The sequence below is a fragment of the Zalophus californianus genome, chromosome 11 (genome assembly GCF_009762305.2).
Source record: "Zalophus californianus isolate mZalCal1 chromosome 11, mZalCal1.pri.v2, whole genome shotgun sequence".
NCBI lineage: Eukaryota > Metazoa > Chordata > Mammalia > Carnivora > Otariidae > Zalophus > Zalophus californianus.
The window spans coordinates 69,685,119-69,701,635 of record NC_045605.1 but is presented as its reverse complement, the minus strand read 5'-3'; the positions used below and the strand labels follow the sequence as shown (position 1 = coordinate 69,701,635).

Genomic DNA, 16,517 nt, shown 5'->3' with positions numbered 1-16,517 from the left:
GCATGTATGCACTTGTATTTGAATAAAAAGCACTAGATGGATTAATACAAACTAATGAAAATGGTCATTCCTAGGAAACTGAGAGAAAGGGGTAGCTGAGGATGGGATGGAAGTGAGACATCTTAGTGTGTGTTCATCTTTTATTAAGGTTTTGATTATTAGTAATTGTATTTATTATATATATAATACAGACACATATAGTGACTATATAAATATAAATGAATAGAATTGAAACCACAAAAAACAAAAGTATTTTTGAAAATTAAAATTCACCTTTTTTAACAAAATAACACACAGATTAAATTGGGAACGCTGGGGCGCCTGGGTGGCTCAATAGGTTAAGCGTCTGCCTTCGGCTCAGGTCATGATCTCAGGGTCCTGGGATCGAGTCCCTCATCGGGCTCCCTGCTCCGCGGGGAGTCTGTTTCTCCCTCTCCCTCTGCCTGCCGCTCTGCCTGCTTGTGCTATCTCTCTGTCAAATAAACAAATAAAATCTTTAAAAAATAAAAAAATAAAAATAAATAAATTGGGAACGCTAAGGAAATTGAGCATGCTTATTTTCAAAGGTCCCAAGTGATTTTAATGTGCAGCTTATATATATAGAAACACTGTCCTAGGAGAAGTACTTTTTCAACTTTCCAAAACTGACAGGAACAGTAATGGAAAATTTAAACAGTGCTATAACTAATAAAGAAATTGAATTGATAATTTTCTTTAAATTCAAAAATTTCGGGACACCTGAGTGGCTCAGTTGGTTAGGTGTCTGCCTTCGGCTCAGGTCATGATCTGAGCCCCACATCGAGCCCCACATCAGGCTTCCTGCTCGGTGGGGAGGCTGCTTCTCACTCTCCCTCTGTCTGCCACTCTCTCTCTGTCAAATAAAATCTAAAAAATACATATATATATATAAATAAATTCAAAATTGTCTTTAAATTCAACATTTTCTTTAAATTTTCTTTGTAGACAAAAAAAATTCTAGGTTTAAATGAATTCACCAGTGAATTCTAATGACAATCTTATACAAATACTTCTAGAGAATAGGAAAAGAAGGCACACACACCCCCAAATGATTTTTCTCATGCTAGAATAACTTTGATACCAAATTCATGTCTATTTAAAGAAAGGGAAACTGTAAGCCATTCTCACTCATGAACAGAGATGCAAAGAAATATATATGTATAAATCACACACATAACCAATATTCTTATAAGGACACCAATCAGATCTGATTAGGGCCTCCATAATAGCCTCGTTTTATTTTTTTTTTATTTTTTTTTTAAAGATTTTATTTATTTATTCATGAGAGACAGAGAGAGAGGCAGAGGGAGAAGCAGGCTCCCCACCGAGCAGGGAGCCCAATGCGAGACTCGATCCCAGGACTCTGGGATCATGACCTGATCCGAAGGCAGACGCTCAACCATCTGAGCCACCCAGGCGCCCAATAGCCTTGTTTTAACTTAATTGCCTCTTTACAGGTCCCTGTCTCCAATTACAGTCACATTCTGAGGTACTGGGGGGTTAAGACTTCAACACATGGATTTGGGGGTATACAATTAAACTCATAATGACTAGGTAATGAAGAATTCTGGGGCCAAGATCTAAACAAAAGAGGAAATCTGGAGAAGTGTGCTTGGATTGTGTCACACTCATTTTCTCCTGGAGCTGGGAACCAATCTGGGAGAGGCAACTCAAAGGCTGAGAAGTTAAGCACAGTTTTTGATGGATTCACAGAGCTAGGGGCCAAAAACTTAGAGAATATAGCCTACCAAGGGACCCTAAAAAGCTATCCTTTCAGAGTAAGAGTGAAAAAATGGGCTACACTGAAGTTGAAGCCCAGCTTTGATTTACTTTAGTCCCTGGTTGGACTAAGGTGATTCAAGATTACTAATACTAATGCCCCAGCATCCTGTCAAAGGCAAACAAATCCTCTCTAGAGGAAGATAAAAATCCTAGGTCTGAAATATTTCTTCAATTTTTTCATATACATTGTTGGCACTAAATGATAACTAGCATGTAAGGAGACAAGATAATGACTAAAACCAAAAGAAACAACGGACAACAAAGACCTTTAACGGATCCAGATAATAGGATTATCAACCGCAAACTTTACAATAAACATGCTTAATACATTTGTAGTGGACACTCTTGTTCTCTCTCTCTCTTTTTTAAGATTTTATTTATTTATTTGACAGAGAGGAGAGAGCACAAGCAGGGGGAGAGGCAGGCCCCCCGCTGAGCAGCGAGCCTGATGTGGGGTATGGATCTCCATCCCAGGACTCCAGGATCATGACCGGAGCCAAAGGCAGACGCTCAACCGAGCCCCCCGGGGCCCCACTCTTAATCCTCTACATGATTTATTTACTAGGTGGATTCACTCACTCCACCTATATACCCCTACTCGTACTCCCAAGTGTAAGCTGCTCATACTCTTTCCCGGAAGAACTGTCCTCAATTGATGAGTTCATCTCTTGAGGAATTCCCTAGGAGGTTAGCCTGAACCCTCCCATCCCTGCCCCAGAAGGCAGTAACTGACTAATTCAGGAGTATTTAAGTTATATACACACACCACTTGCCTCAAAGAGGACAACTGTATGATGCTATTGGTGTTTCAGAACTCCATCCTATGGGATCAGGCTGAGGACTTCAACCACATCAATATCTTGGGCTTCTTCCCATGCCTTATCCTTCTCCCCTCAGAAGTTTTCCCTCAATAAATCAGTTGCACAAGAATTCCTAGCTCAGGCTCTGCTTCTAGGAAACCTAACATAATGTTCAAGATTGAAAAATTCATCAGAGAATTAAAAATCATAAAATGAAAATTCTAAAACTGAACCATAAATTAGCTAAATTATAAGAACTTGGATAGATTTAATAGTGGACTGAAATGTAGTGAAGAAGTGGCTAGAATTAAGCACAGAAAGATAAAGGATGGAAAATGAAAAATGTATAAGAGATGTGAGGGAGATAACAACATTTAATATTTGTGAGCTTGAAAACCCAGAAGGGAAGAAGAGAAAGAATGGGACAGAAGTAATACTTGAAGATGTAATGGCTAAGAATTTTCCAAAACTGATAAAGGACTTTAAGCCAGAGATTCAAGAAGCCCTATGAATGCCATACAGGGTAAATAGAAAAGAAAAAAAAAAAACACTTCAAAGCAACAATAAAACCGATAGCTAATTTCGTAACAGAAACAGTGCCAATCCAGAAGACAAAGGCATGATATCTTTAAATCCTGCAAGAAAATCATCTAGACTATTACATTCAGCCTTGATAACCTTCACTCCAAAAGGTGAAAGACATTTCAGACAAAGAGAATCAGGTGAGTGTCTTCAGCAGGGAGAAGAGGAGACTGAGATGGAGAAGAGGCATGTGAGAGCTTCTGGGGAGACAGCAATGTTTGCTGCATAATGCTGTTCATTGTAGCTTATTTTGCTGCATGTATTTCTGTATACTGCCATGTATATTTCACAAAAACGTTAAAAATTTTACCCATTGTACTCATTTTAAAATTTTTATTTATTTATTCTTAAGAGAGAATCTTTTTTTAAAAAAAGATTTTATTTATTTATTTGACAGAGAGACACAGCGAGAGAGGGAACACAAGCAGGGGGAGTGGGAGAGGGAGAAGCAGGCTTCCCGCGGAGCAGGGAGCCCGACATGGGGCTCCATCCCAGGACCCTGGGATCATGACCTGAGCCGAAGGCAGACGCTTAACAACTGAGCCACCCAGGTGCCCCATGTACTCATTTTTTTTAAAAAGATTTTATTTATTTGAGAGAGAGATTGCGAGTAGGGCGCGGGCATAGGGAGAGGGACAAGTGGACTCCACACTGAGTCCAGCTCAGGGCTCAATCTCACGACCTCAAGATCATGACCTGAGCTGAAACCAAGAATCGGATGCTCAACCAACTGAGCCATTCAGGTGCCCCCCATGGTACTCATTTTTAATGTAAAAACATTTCATTATAAATTATCTTCTAAGCAGATGAGCCTGTATACTGAATGAAGAATACTGAATATTTTTCAAATGTTCCAAATGTTTTTCAAATATTTTTCAAATCATGTGTGGTAATGATTAATAAAAGGTCTTCAATGTTGAGATTTATAAGAAATATATCTGGCCATTCATGCAACAAAAATATATTTCTCATATATATTTGGTCTTCATTCACAGTTCCTGGCTTACAGCTCCCAAAACCCTTGGAATTTCCTGAGTGATAAGAGCAAGGAGAGCATCTTTTGCTATAATGTTTGGTCTCGTTCCTCAGTTTCTAAATAAACACTTCAGAGCCAAAAGGTGAAATGGGTTTCTTGTCACTCATAACAAGCCCCTTTCCACCACAGCTGCGTTTATGTTAATGAGGGGACTTTGGGGTAATGCCTAACTGTGAGGACTCGCTGTCAGGGGAACCAATCATGATCAAAGGGTTGGAACTTTCAGTCCCACCCCTTGATTTCCGGGGAGGAGACAGGGTGGGAGGTTGAATCAATCACCAACGGTAAATGATTTAATTAACAATGCCTGTGGAATAAAGCCTCCAAAAAATCTCAGAAGGAAGTGGTTTGGAGAACTTCCCAGCTGGTGAACCAGAATGCTTTCATGTGCTATTGTGCTGGGTCCAAAACACTGTGAGGACAGAAGCTCCTTTGTTTGGAAACTTACCCTCTGTATCTCTTCATCTAGCTGTTGGTTTGTATCCTCTAATATCCTCTGTAATAAACTGGTAACTTGTGAGTAAATGGATTTTTTTTAAGTTCAGGGAAGGACCCTAGCAAATTAATGGAACGCAAGGAGGGGGTTGTGGGAACCTCCAATCTGTAGTCAGTGGGTCAGTCAGTGATTGGTGTCTGAAGCAGAGGACAGTCTTGTGGGACTGAACCCTTAACTTGTGGAATGTGCTGCTATCTCTGGGTAAATAGTGTCGGAATTGAGTTGAATTGTAGGACACCCAGTTGGTGTTGGAGAATTAATTACTTGGTGGTAATGTGAGGAAACCCCATTCCCACATTGGAATTGATTCTGGAAACTTTAGGTTTAATTTTAAAATAAAACTTAAAAATTGAGACTTATAAAAATCTGTATTTTGAGGCTTTTCTTTAAAAAATGAAGTTCTATCAAAGCTGGACTGTCATTTTGAATGGCAAAAATCAATTATAGCTTAGTTGCAGCTTTTTACATGATATATCCATATTTACTGCACCAAGTCCACATCATTAATTTATCACTTCTATCTGGTCTTGTAGGTATTTAAATCTGTGGCCTCCACTTAAAACATCTGAAGAAAGCTCTCACTTGCGTTCCACTGTGAATCTACTTCTACAGGCTAACTATTCTAGGTTCTTTACATGATTGGGTCCTTATCACTCTTCTCTGGGTCTCTTTTACTTACTAGTGTTTTTTTGTTTTGTTTTGTTTAAAACATATCGCCTGGCTATTTCAGAATGGAGTGGATGCAGACCCAGTATTTTGAGGAATGGAGTTTAAGAAACGCCCCCCACCTTGGTCTTTTTTTTAAACCAGAAAAAAAATACAGGTAATTAATAACAGCTCCCAGTGCTTTTATTAGTAGTGATCTTATTAAACCAGCCCTTCATTTATCCTTTACTAATAGCAGTTATTTGAGCTTAAATGCAAGGAATCATGTTTATTCTTCATGAATTTCATCAACTTTATCGTGGATTTTCGTATCTATTGATCTTCTGTGTCTTCAGGCTGATAATACGAAACAGCTGTTACGGGAAAATAAAGATTAAACTTCAGCAGATACCCACTTAATTGTTTTCCTGATGAAATTAATTGTGAATATTCTCATTAAAATCTTATCCTAAAAAATCAGGGAAACCCCAAATGGGAATTTTAACCATGTGAAGCTTTTTCAAGAGAATTAAAATGAGTCTAAGACCCTAAGCTTGAGGACCATTTCCAAACTGAAATTGGTAACAGCAGAATTCGAGACTGTTCTATAAAAAATGCAGTAGAAATTTGTACACTGATAGCACATGACAAAAGTACTAAACTTTCAATTTGAAAAAATCCTTTTTCTCAATTCTTTGGAATTTTCTCTTAAACAGTGATGTCATTTATAAGTAATGACAGTTTTGTGTCTTCCTTTCCAATTATTATGGTCATTCTTACTAAGTTTAGAAGCTGTAATGCATTGTTGATGAAAGTAAGGAGAGTGAGCATTCTCATCTGTTTAAAGGAATGACAATTTACCATTAATATGACATTTACTCTAGTTTTTCTTCATGCCCCTAGAACATCAGTTTGCTTCTATTCTCTTTCTCCCTTCCTACTTCCCTTCCTTCTTTCATTCTCTCCTTCTCCCTTAAATGATAAAAGGGTGAATTATTTATCTCATCTATTGAGATGATCTTTTTTCTTTTTTTTTTAAAGGTTTTATTTATTTATTTGAAAGAGAGAGAGAGAGTGAGAAACAACATGAGAGGGGAGAGGGTCAGAGGGAGAAGCACACTCCCTGCTGAGCTGGGAGCCGGATGTGGGACTCGATCCCGAGACTCTAGGATCATGACCTGAGCCGAAGGCAGTCACTTAACTGAGCCACCTAGGCGCCCCTTTTTCTGTTTTGATTGGTTAATGTGTTTAATTACATTAATTATTTTTTAATTGAAATATCATTGTTATGCAATATTATACTCCTTTCAAGTGAACCACATAGTAATTCAGCATTTAAATATATTGGGAGCCCTTAACATAGTGTTTACCATCTGTACCATACAATGTTATTACATTATTATCGACAGTATTCCCTGAGCTACACTTCACATCCATGTGACTGATGTATTTTATAACTGGAAGTTCATACCTATTGATGCCCTTCACCTGCTTCACGCATCCTTCCCACCCTCTCCTCTGGCAACCACCAGTTTAATATCTGTATTTATGAATCTGTTCTTATTTTTGTTCATTTGTTTTGTTTTTAGATTCAATATATAAAGGAGAGCGTATGGTGTTTTCCTTTCTCTGACTTATTTCACTTAGCTTAAGGACCTCAAGGTCCATCCGTGTTGTCACAAATGGCAAGATTTCTTCCTTTTTTATGGCTGAATAATAGTCTGTTGGACATATATGCCACATTTTCTTTATTCATCCATCAGTGGACATTTGGGTTGCTTCCATGTCTTGACTATTGCAAAGAATGCTACAATGAACTTGGGGGTGTATGCACCTTTTTGAGTTAGTGTTTGTTTCCTTTGGAAAAAACCCGTAAGTGCACTTACTTGCTGGATCATATGGTAGTTCTTTTTTTATTTTGGGAATAACTTTCATATGTTTGCCATAGTGGCCACGCCAGTTTACTTTCCTACCAACAGCACACAAGAGTTCCCTTTTCTGGGACTCCTGGGTGGCTCAGTCAGTTAAGCATCTGCCTTCAGCTCGAGTCCTGGGACTTCAGGGTCCTGAGATTTAGTCCCCCATTGAGCTCTTTGCTCAGCAGGGAGCCTGCTGCTTCCCCTCCCCACCTGCTGCTCCCCCCACCCCACCCAAATAAATAATTTTTTTAAAGATTTTATTTGTCAGAGAGCACAAGCAAGGGGAGTGGCAGGCAGAACAGGCAGAGGGAGAAGCAGGCTCCCCACTGAGCAAGGAGCCCGATGGGGGACTCCATCCCAGGACCCCAGGATCATGACCTGAGCCAAAGGCAGCTGCTTAACCAACTGAGCGGCCTAGGAGTTCCAATAAATAAAATCTTAAAAAAAAAAAAATCCCTTTTTCCTCTTTCTTGCCCGCACTTGTTAGAATGGTTACTATCAAAAAGACAGGGGATAACAGGTGTGAGGTGATTTTGATTTGCCCTTCCCTGACTGGTGATCAGCGAGCACTCTTCATGCACCTCTTGGCCATCTGTTCCTCCTCTGGGAAAAGGTCCATTCAGAGCCTCTGCCCTTTTTTTTAAATCGGATCGGGTTTTGGTTTTTGTGGTGTTTGTTTTTTGCTATTGAGGTGTATGAGTGCTTTGTGTATTTTGGATAGTAACCCCTTATCAGATAGGGCCTTTACAAATATCTTCTCCCATTCGGTGAGTTGCCTTTTTGTTTTTTGTTTTGTTTTTTTAAAGAATTTATTTATTTATTTGACACATAGAGACACAGCGAGAGAGGGAACACAAGCAGGGGGGAGTGGGAGAGGGAGAAGCAGGCCTCCCACCGAGCAGGGAGCCTGATGTGGGGCTCGATCCCAGGACCCCGGGATTATGACCTGAGCCGAAGGCAGACGCTTAACGACTGAGCCACCCAAGCACCCCAAGTTGCCTTTTTGTTTTGCTGAAGCTTTGCAGTTTGATGTAGTCCCAGTTGTTTGTTTTTGCTCATGCCAACCTATCAAAAAAATCAATGCCAATATCAATGTCAAGGAGGTAACTGCCTGTTTTCTTTGTGTTTTATGGTTTCAGGTCTTTAATCCATTTTGAGTTTATTTGGTATATGATGTGAGAAAGTGGTCTTTTTTTTAATATTATTTATTTATTTGACAGAGACAGAGAGAGAGCACAAGTAGGCAGAGTGGCAGGCAGAGGGAGACGGAGAAACAGGCTCTCTGCCGAGCAGGGAGTCGGACGTGGGGCTCGATCCCAGGACCATGACCTGAGCCGAAGGCAGCCGCCCAACCAACTGAGCCACCCAGGCGCTCCAAAAGTGGTCCAGTTTCATTCTTTTACATGTAGCTGTCCAGTTTTCCCAGCACCATTTATTGAAAAGACTATTCTTTTAACATTGTATATCCTTGGTTTCTTTCTCAAAAATTAACCATATATGTGGATTTATTTCTGGGCTCTCTCTTCCGGTCCTTTGATCCATGTCTGTTTTTAATCTCATTATTATTCTGTTTTGATAACTGTAACTTTACAATAATAGTTTAAAATCAGGAAGCATGATATCTTCAGTTTTGCTTTTTTAAAAAGATTTATTTATTGAGAGTGAGCAGGAGGAGGAGGGGCAGAGTTAGTGTTTTTGTTTCCTTTGGAAAAAACCCGTAAGTGCACTTACTTGCTGGATCATATGGTAGTTCTTTTTTTATTTTGGGGAGAGAAAGAGCGAGAGAAGCAGACTCCATGCTGAGTGCAGAGCCCAATGTGGGGCTTGATCTTACAACCCTGCGATCATGACCTGAGCCAAAATCAAGAGGCGGATGCCTGACTGAGCCACCTAAGTGCCCCTAGTTTTGCTTTATTTTCTTATGATTTGTTTGGTTACGTCTTGTGGTTCCATATAAATTTGTCAATTATATCTCAGTCTTAAAAATGCCACTGGAATTTGGTAGGGATTGCATTGAGTCTATAGAATGTTTTGGGTGGTCTGTACATTTTTTTTTTTTTTTGGTCTGTACATTTTAACAATATTCTTTCAACCATGAGCACTGAATCTTGCATTCATTCACTTTTCTTCAATGTGTTACATTTTTTAGTGTGTATGTTCACTTTTTTTAAAAAAGATTTATTTATTTTAGAGAGCATGTACGTGAGCATAGGGGGGAGGGGCAGAGGGAGAGGGAGAAAAAATCCAAGTGGACTCTGTGCTAAGCACAGAGCCGGTCACCAGGCTCAGTCTCACAAGCCTGAGATCATGACCTGACCTGAAACCAAGAGTCAGTCGCTTAACTGACTCTGCCACCCAGGCACCCCTATATTGTTCACCTTCTTAGTTGTATTTTATGTATTTTCTCTTTGAAATTCTAAGTGGGATTCTTAATTTCTCAGATGTTTCATTAGTTTATAGAAATGCAAGAGATTTTTTATTTTTATCAGATATTTCATTAGTTTATAGAAATGCAAGAAATGCATAGTTTATAGAAATGCCAACTTTACTGAACTTGTTTATTCTAAGTTTTTTTTATGAACTCTTTAGGGTTTTCTATATGTATATAATATGTCATCTGCAAGTAGAGATGACATGATTACACTTTTTACTTATTTTACATTTACTTATTTTTTTACATTTTACTTCTTCCTTTCAAACTGGAAGCTTTTATTTCTTCTCTGAGTGCTCTGGCTAGGACTTCCAATACTATGTTGAATGAAAGTGGCGAGTGTAGGCATCTTTGTCTTGTTTTTATTTTAGGTTAGCTGTGGGCTTGTCCATCTATGGTCTTATGTTCCTTCCATTACCCACTTTGTTGAGAGATTTTATCATAAACAGATGCTGAATTTTATCAAATGTTTTTTTCTGCTCTTCTGAGATCATGATTTATCCTTCATTTTGTTAATATATCTATATTCTGTTTTTCTAACTTAAGCTGGATGCTTAGCTCATTAACTTACCAGCCTTTTTTCTAATATAAACCTCTAATGCCCTAAGTTTCTCTTCAAGTGCCATTTTCAACACATCTTAATTTTTGGAAAGTAGTACAGGTATTTTAATCGTTCACCTCTACTTATGTTTAAATGCCCCCCTTTTTTTTTTAAAGATTTTATTTGACAGAGTTAGCTAGAGCAGGAACACAAGCAGGGGGAGAGGGAGAGGGAGAGGGAGAAGCAGGCTTCCCTCTGAGGAGGGAGCCTGATACGGGACTCGATCCCAGGACCCTGGGATCATGACCTGAGCCAAAGGCAGACACTTAACGACTGAGCATCCCTTAAATGCCCATTATGATTTACTTAGCCTGGAGTTATTTAGGAGCAATTTCTTTAATCTATCAAGCATACATAGAAATAAGTAACAAAAACTAACTGAAGACTAATGGTCTTGTTGTGGTCAGAGAACATGGTTTGTATGATACATATTCTCTGAAACTTATTAAGACTTGCTTTATACAAGTATGTAGTCAACTTTCTAAGTGTTCTTTGGATTTTTAAGGACAAAAATTTTCTTTGCTGGGTTTTATGTTCTGTGTATGTCTAATAAGACTGTTCACTGTGCTGTTTTATATTTTTATTAACTTTTGGTCTGCTTAACTTATTGTGTTAAATCTCTCTTCCAGGTTGTAGAAATGACAGTTTTTCTCTGTAGTTCTACCAACTTTTGATTTATGCATCTTTGAGATTATTTTATTAGGTAAGTACATGTATTTTATGTACCTGATAAATTGACTTTGCAAAACAGAGGTAATAGTACAGTATCTACCTTAACATGGTGGTGATAATATAAATTAACATCAAATCACTAAGAAAACAGTACATTGTAAGTACTACCTACATGGCTGGCTTAAAAAAAATCCTGACAGATTAGATGTGCCCATCCAAAATACTATTTACATTTCTTGTGGGTATTGATATTTTAAAATTTATTCCTACCTTTTCTCCCATTTGTCCTATTGTTTCTCTTTACTCATTTATGACATTTTTATCAATTCCAGGTTTTTTACTCCCCTACCGCGACCAGTTTAGAAGTTATATACTTTTTAAAACTTTAGTTTCCCTTAACTTTTGCATTTTTCTTAATTTAACAAAGTCTAAAGTTAGTATCTTAATTTCCATTTTGAAACCATATAAGACCCTTAACTTTTTCTTGATTAACATGTTGTTATCCAGGATTTTAAGGCACACAAAATAATTTTTTAGTTCATATAAATAATGATTTAAGACTTACCTAAATATGTTGTTTATTAATCTGTTTACTTTTCCTTCTTGCATTGCCTATCTTCCCTCTGGGTCATTTTTCTTCTTTTCTAAAGTATGCACTTTAAGAATCTTGCTACTTTTTTTTTTTTTTTTTTTAGAGTTTATTTATTTATCTGACAGATAGAGAGACAGCGAGAGAGGGAACACAAGCAGGGGGAGTGGCAGAGGGAGAAGCAGGCCTCCCGCCGAGCAGGGAGCCTGATGCGGGGCTCGATCCCAGGACCCTGGGATCATGACCTGAGCCGAAGGCAGACGCTTAATGACTGAGCCACCCAGGCGCCCCAAGAATCTTGCTACTCTTTTAAGTGTGGTCAACAGACCAGTAGCATCATTACATCACTTGAGAACTTTTTTTTTTTTTTAAAGATTTTATTTATTTGTAAGATAGAGAGCACACACACAAGCAGGGGGAGTGGAAGAGGGAGAAGCAGGCTTCCCACGGAGCAGGGAGCCCCATGCGGGGCTCAATCCCAGAACCCGGGGATCATGACCTGAGCTGAAGGCAGTTGCTTAACGACTGAGCCACCCAGGCACCCCCACCTGAGAACTTTTTAAAGAACTACACTCTCAGGGACCTACTTTTAAGAAATACAGACTCCTGAGGTCCACTACAGACTTACTAGATCAGAATATGCATTTTAACCAGATCACAAAATGATTTCTATGTACATTACAGCAAACTTTAGAAGTACTGCTCTAAAAATTTCATTAGGTTAAGTCTGTTGATGGGAAAAGATCAGTGTTTATCTGAAAATGTCTCTTTATTTTACCCTCACTTTTGGTAGTTCTGGTGATTATAAGTTGACAGATTTTTCTTTTCTTTTTTATTCATTTATTTTTTCCCCTCAGCACTTAGCAGATAGTGTTGTAGTGACTTCTGGCTCCCATTTTTGGTCCTGAGAAGTTTGTCATCAGTCTTATGGCTACTTGTACCTGGTGAATCTTTCTTTCTTTCCTTCCTTTCCCTCCTTCTTTCCTTCCTTCCTTTTTTCGTTTAAGTTCCATGCCCAGCCTGGGGCTTGAACTCACAACCCTGGGATGAAGGCACATGTTCCACCAACTGAGCCAGCCAGGCGCCCTCGTACCCGGTGAGTTTTAAATTTCTAACTGCTTGCTCATTTTTTTTTTTGTCATTTTGTGTCTTATTTCCTTAAACATTTCCTGCATGGTTATTTTATATTGTTTTGATAAGGCAATGCGGCATCTGCAGGCATTGAGTAGTCTAAATCTGCTAGTCGCCTTTAGGGTTGTTTCCTTCTGTTTGGTGACTTTTAGCAAAATTCTCCAGAGAAAGAGAACCAATAGGATATACACATCCCCCGTCCCTCCAGCACATCCACAGTCTACTCCTTGGGTATACCCTCTCGCAGTGAATGACGCGCACAGTCGCCCAAAGCAGAGATCTGAAAGTCCCGACGGTCTTCTTACCACCATACCCAGTAATCACCGGGGCAAACTGATTCTCCTCCATCTCAGATCTCCAGTCTACTCACTTCTCTGTTGTCCTATCATCTTTCCATGTCCAGATCAGGGAGATCTCCCCATGTCTAATTTTATTCTTCCATTTGACATTAGTATGTTATTTGAATGAGCTTCATAAAATGTAAATGTAATCAGGTCACTCTTCCAGATGAAAACTTTTTCAGTTCCCCATTTCCTTGAGGAAAAAAGCTTAAATGGCATGTCATGCTTTACCAGGCTCTTCATTAGCCACCCTCTATCTACCACTCCCTGCCAGCCACCCTCAACCTCTTTCAGCTCCTCCAAGATGGGGACGTGTTCTTGTCCGGGCCTCCACACACACTTTTTTATTTATTTATTTTTTTAAAAGATTTTATTTATTTATTCGTGAGAGACAGAGGGCGAAGCAGGCTCCCAAGAAGCAGGGAGCCCGATGTGGGACTCAATCCCAGGCCCTGGGATCATGACCTGAGCTGAAGGCAGACACTTAACCATCTGAGCCACCCAGGCGCCCTCCACACACACTGTTAATCTCTTTCCACAAGCAAATACCTCCAGGGTAAATCATAATTCTTGCGCCATCCCCACCCACTCTCTAGAGCTCCTCAGATTAGCCTGGCAACTATAAGAAAGAAACCAGAGTTGGCTTTATTCATCTCTTTTGTGAAGTTCATTCCTATGAGATGCAATCTAGAGAGAGGAAATTTTTGACTTCAATGCTAGAGTTTACAGGATTCTTACAAAAATAGAAAAGGCCAACAGCATCAACAAAGAATAGCAGGAAATAGCCTTCAAATCAGGAAATAACTTTACAAAGTAGTTTGTTTTTATATGGAAAAATAATGTATGGGTAAGCACACAGATACAGCACTACAAAATTATTTCTAAGACCAGTGAGTTAAAACAGCAAATTCACAATGAAAATTATAATAAAATTAATCTGATTCAGTAGTAACCAAAATAGAATATGTAATATTGCTTATGTCAATTTCTCTCTCTTTTTTAAAGATTTTATTTTTCAGAGAGAGAGCATGAGAGGGGGGAGCGGCAGGCGGAGGGAGAAGCAGGCTCCCCGAGAGCAGGGAGCCCGATGTGGGACTTGATCCCAGGACTCTGGGATTATGACCTGAGCCGAAGGCAGATGCTTAGCCGACTGAGCCACCCAGGCGTCCCTTATGGCAATTTTTCAAGTAAGATTTCATTTAATAGCATTGTATATACTTAATATAGTCACATTCATTTCTTAAAGTTTATGAATTTGTTTCAGCAAGGATATTTCTTAGTGTTTCTTTGGTCTATTTTAATATGTCAATTATTTAGCAAAGAGCAAATTTAAATTATTTAAAAATGAGTTCTCGGTAACAGTATTTTTAATAAAAACATTCCTTTTGAGAAAATATATACATTAACCCCAATACAAAATTTTAATAGGAAATCTGAGTCTCATTATTGCATATGTGCACATGTGAATTTATACACTTGTACTTTGCAATAGCAGAAATATACTTACGCAGGATGCAAAATGTATACCAGGGAAATAAGAGCCCAGGATATATATATATTTTAAGTGCAAACTCAATAAATTAGTTAAAATTTTATTACTTAGTAATGTGCGACCAGGTTACAAATTATGTGGCAGTTGTAGCAAAAGTGGCAGGAAGGAACTTCACACTCAACATGTCTAATAAATAAAGCTTGGTGATTCATTCAATATTATACAAGATCAAAACTTCCAACATTTCTATAGATCTTTAATATCTTCGAGATATGCCAAATATTCTAGGTAAGTAAGAAATTGCCTGACATTATACTTAAAAGGAATCATCTTGGAAAATTAATGGTTTTACTGTCTACAAAAGCCACACAGAACCAAAATAGAGTCTCCAAGAAAAAAAAATTAGTCTCCCATCCTGTTATCATTTAGGCTGCTCTTTAGATCATCAAAAATCTTTCATGACTCAGGTACATATCTGTACCCTAGGAGTTCATGAACATTGTAAATATGGTCCATTTTCTTTGCAATTAAGTATTCCCACTTTTTTTTTTTTAAAGATTAAACTCACAGTTGGGCTCTAGCAGTACTGAGTAGTCCTAGGTCACTTCTGTCATGTAGTCTCAAGGCAGTAGGAAATGAACAAGGATGAACATCAGTTTTACAGTGACTAAACACACGACACCTAACATATGGATCTGGATATAAGCACATGTTCCAATTATTCGTTGTGGCTTTTGGAGCACCTATTTCTTTTGATTAGACTCAAATTTATCTAAGAATAATGCTCATTTCATAAAAGATTAACAACTTTAGGACAATTCCTTTTTCTTCTGACAAATCTGTGTTTATATTAACTAAATGTTTAAAAATACGAATCCTGAGCAACAGTAGTAAGAACAGTTTTGACTAAAGAAGAAAATCTCTTCGTTGTTACACCCAAAACAGCTTTAAAAGTTCAACCATGGAATGTAAGTCAGTAAGACTGGAATTGAGACTTCTGATGTCCACGGTAAACCTGAATACTCTGAGCAGAACTCAAATACACATAGTACGTAACACACAACAGTAAGAAGCATCAGAAATTGATGCACCTGGATTCTATTATATTTAACAAAGGTCACTCAGTCTTTCATGGATAAACCCGGCTGGGAGCACAGCACTGAACAGTGTCTTGCACTGAACAGACCCTCCGAAAGGCAACACTGGATTCCTTCTTAGATGGGCACTGACTCCCCCCGCCCCACCCCGGCTCCCGCCAAAATGTTCAAAACACCTAAAAGACACATTTGGAAAAAAACAATATGAATCCTGTTTTCATGAAAGCAAAAAGTTCTGGCCACTTTGGAAACCGAAGTCACTTGAATTGTTAGTTCTAGCTACCGCTCATGAAAACAACGAGCTTACTACCCAGCAAAGCATTACTATGACAGACTACTGGTATACCAGCAAAGGCTTCAAGGAAGAGCTTCGCAACAGGAGTCGATGGAAGCCATGCTCTAAGGATGCTCGTGTCGTCCGTGTGGTGAGCACACACAGCAGCAGGGGCCTCTCCCAGTAGCTGGGCCTGTCCCCGCAGGCAGGGTCTGTGGCAGGTCTGTCCCCTGAGTGCCAGGCAGGGATTTCTGACCCCAGGCACAGCCCTCCAGGCTTCTCCGATATGCCTTTTCTTTTATTCAAACTGTCTCTCTTCCTCTTCATCTGCTTCTTCAATGACCTGAATGTCATCGGCTTGAGGTAAGGAAGGATTTTCCACCTGCAGTTTGTTCCCATCAGCTTTACATTTCTCTTCTTCCTCTATCATTTCCTTCCATATCTTGTGGTTTTCAGTGAGGTGGTGCATTAGCTGACAAAATATTCGCCGTCTGCCTTTCCTCCTCTGTGGTTCTGTGAAATTTAAAAGCAGTATATTGTAATCATAGCCATACAATTCCCTTGTGCAGTCACTAAATATCCGAGTGCCTATAATTTTCCAGGCACTTATA

General features: G+C 38.9%; 2 protein-coding genes across 4 annotated transcripts in view; one reads left to right on the top strand and one right to left on the bottom strand.

Moving 5' to 3' along the window:
- The window catches only part of LOC113914132 (vitamin D 25-hydroxylase), a 40,652-nt gene extending 28,977 nt beyond the window's left edge, over window positions 1-11,675 (top strand). The window contains exons 6-7 of one of the 3 annotated variants that reach the window (XR_003517388.2): window positions 10,940-11,013; window positions 11,633-11,675. The gene's annotated coding sequence lies outside the window, so the exon portion shown is untranslated. Of the gene's footprint in view, window positions 1-4,177; window positions 4,771-5,444; window positions 5,503-10,939; window positions 11,014-11,632 lie in introns of those variants that run through there. The other 2 variants (XR_003517387.2, XR_003517386.2) reach the window with 2 other exon arrangements.
- Window positions 11,676-13,459: 1,784 nt separating this feature from the next.
- PDE3B (phosphodiesterase 3B) overlaps window positions 13,460-16,517 on the bottom strand; it is a 164,429-nt gene continuing 161,371 nt past the window's right edge. Inside the window, exon 17 of the mRNA XM_027577888.2 lies at window positions 13,460-16,419. Within this exon, the coding sequence (XP_027433689.2) occupies window positions 16,205-16,419 (215 nt within the window). The 3' untranslated portion in view covers window positions 13,460-16,204. The remainder of the gene's footprint in view (window positions 16,420-16,517) is intronic.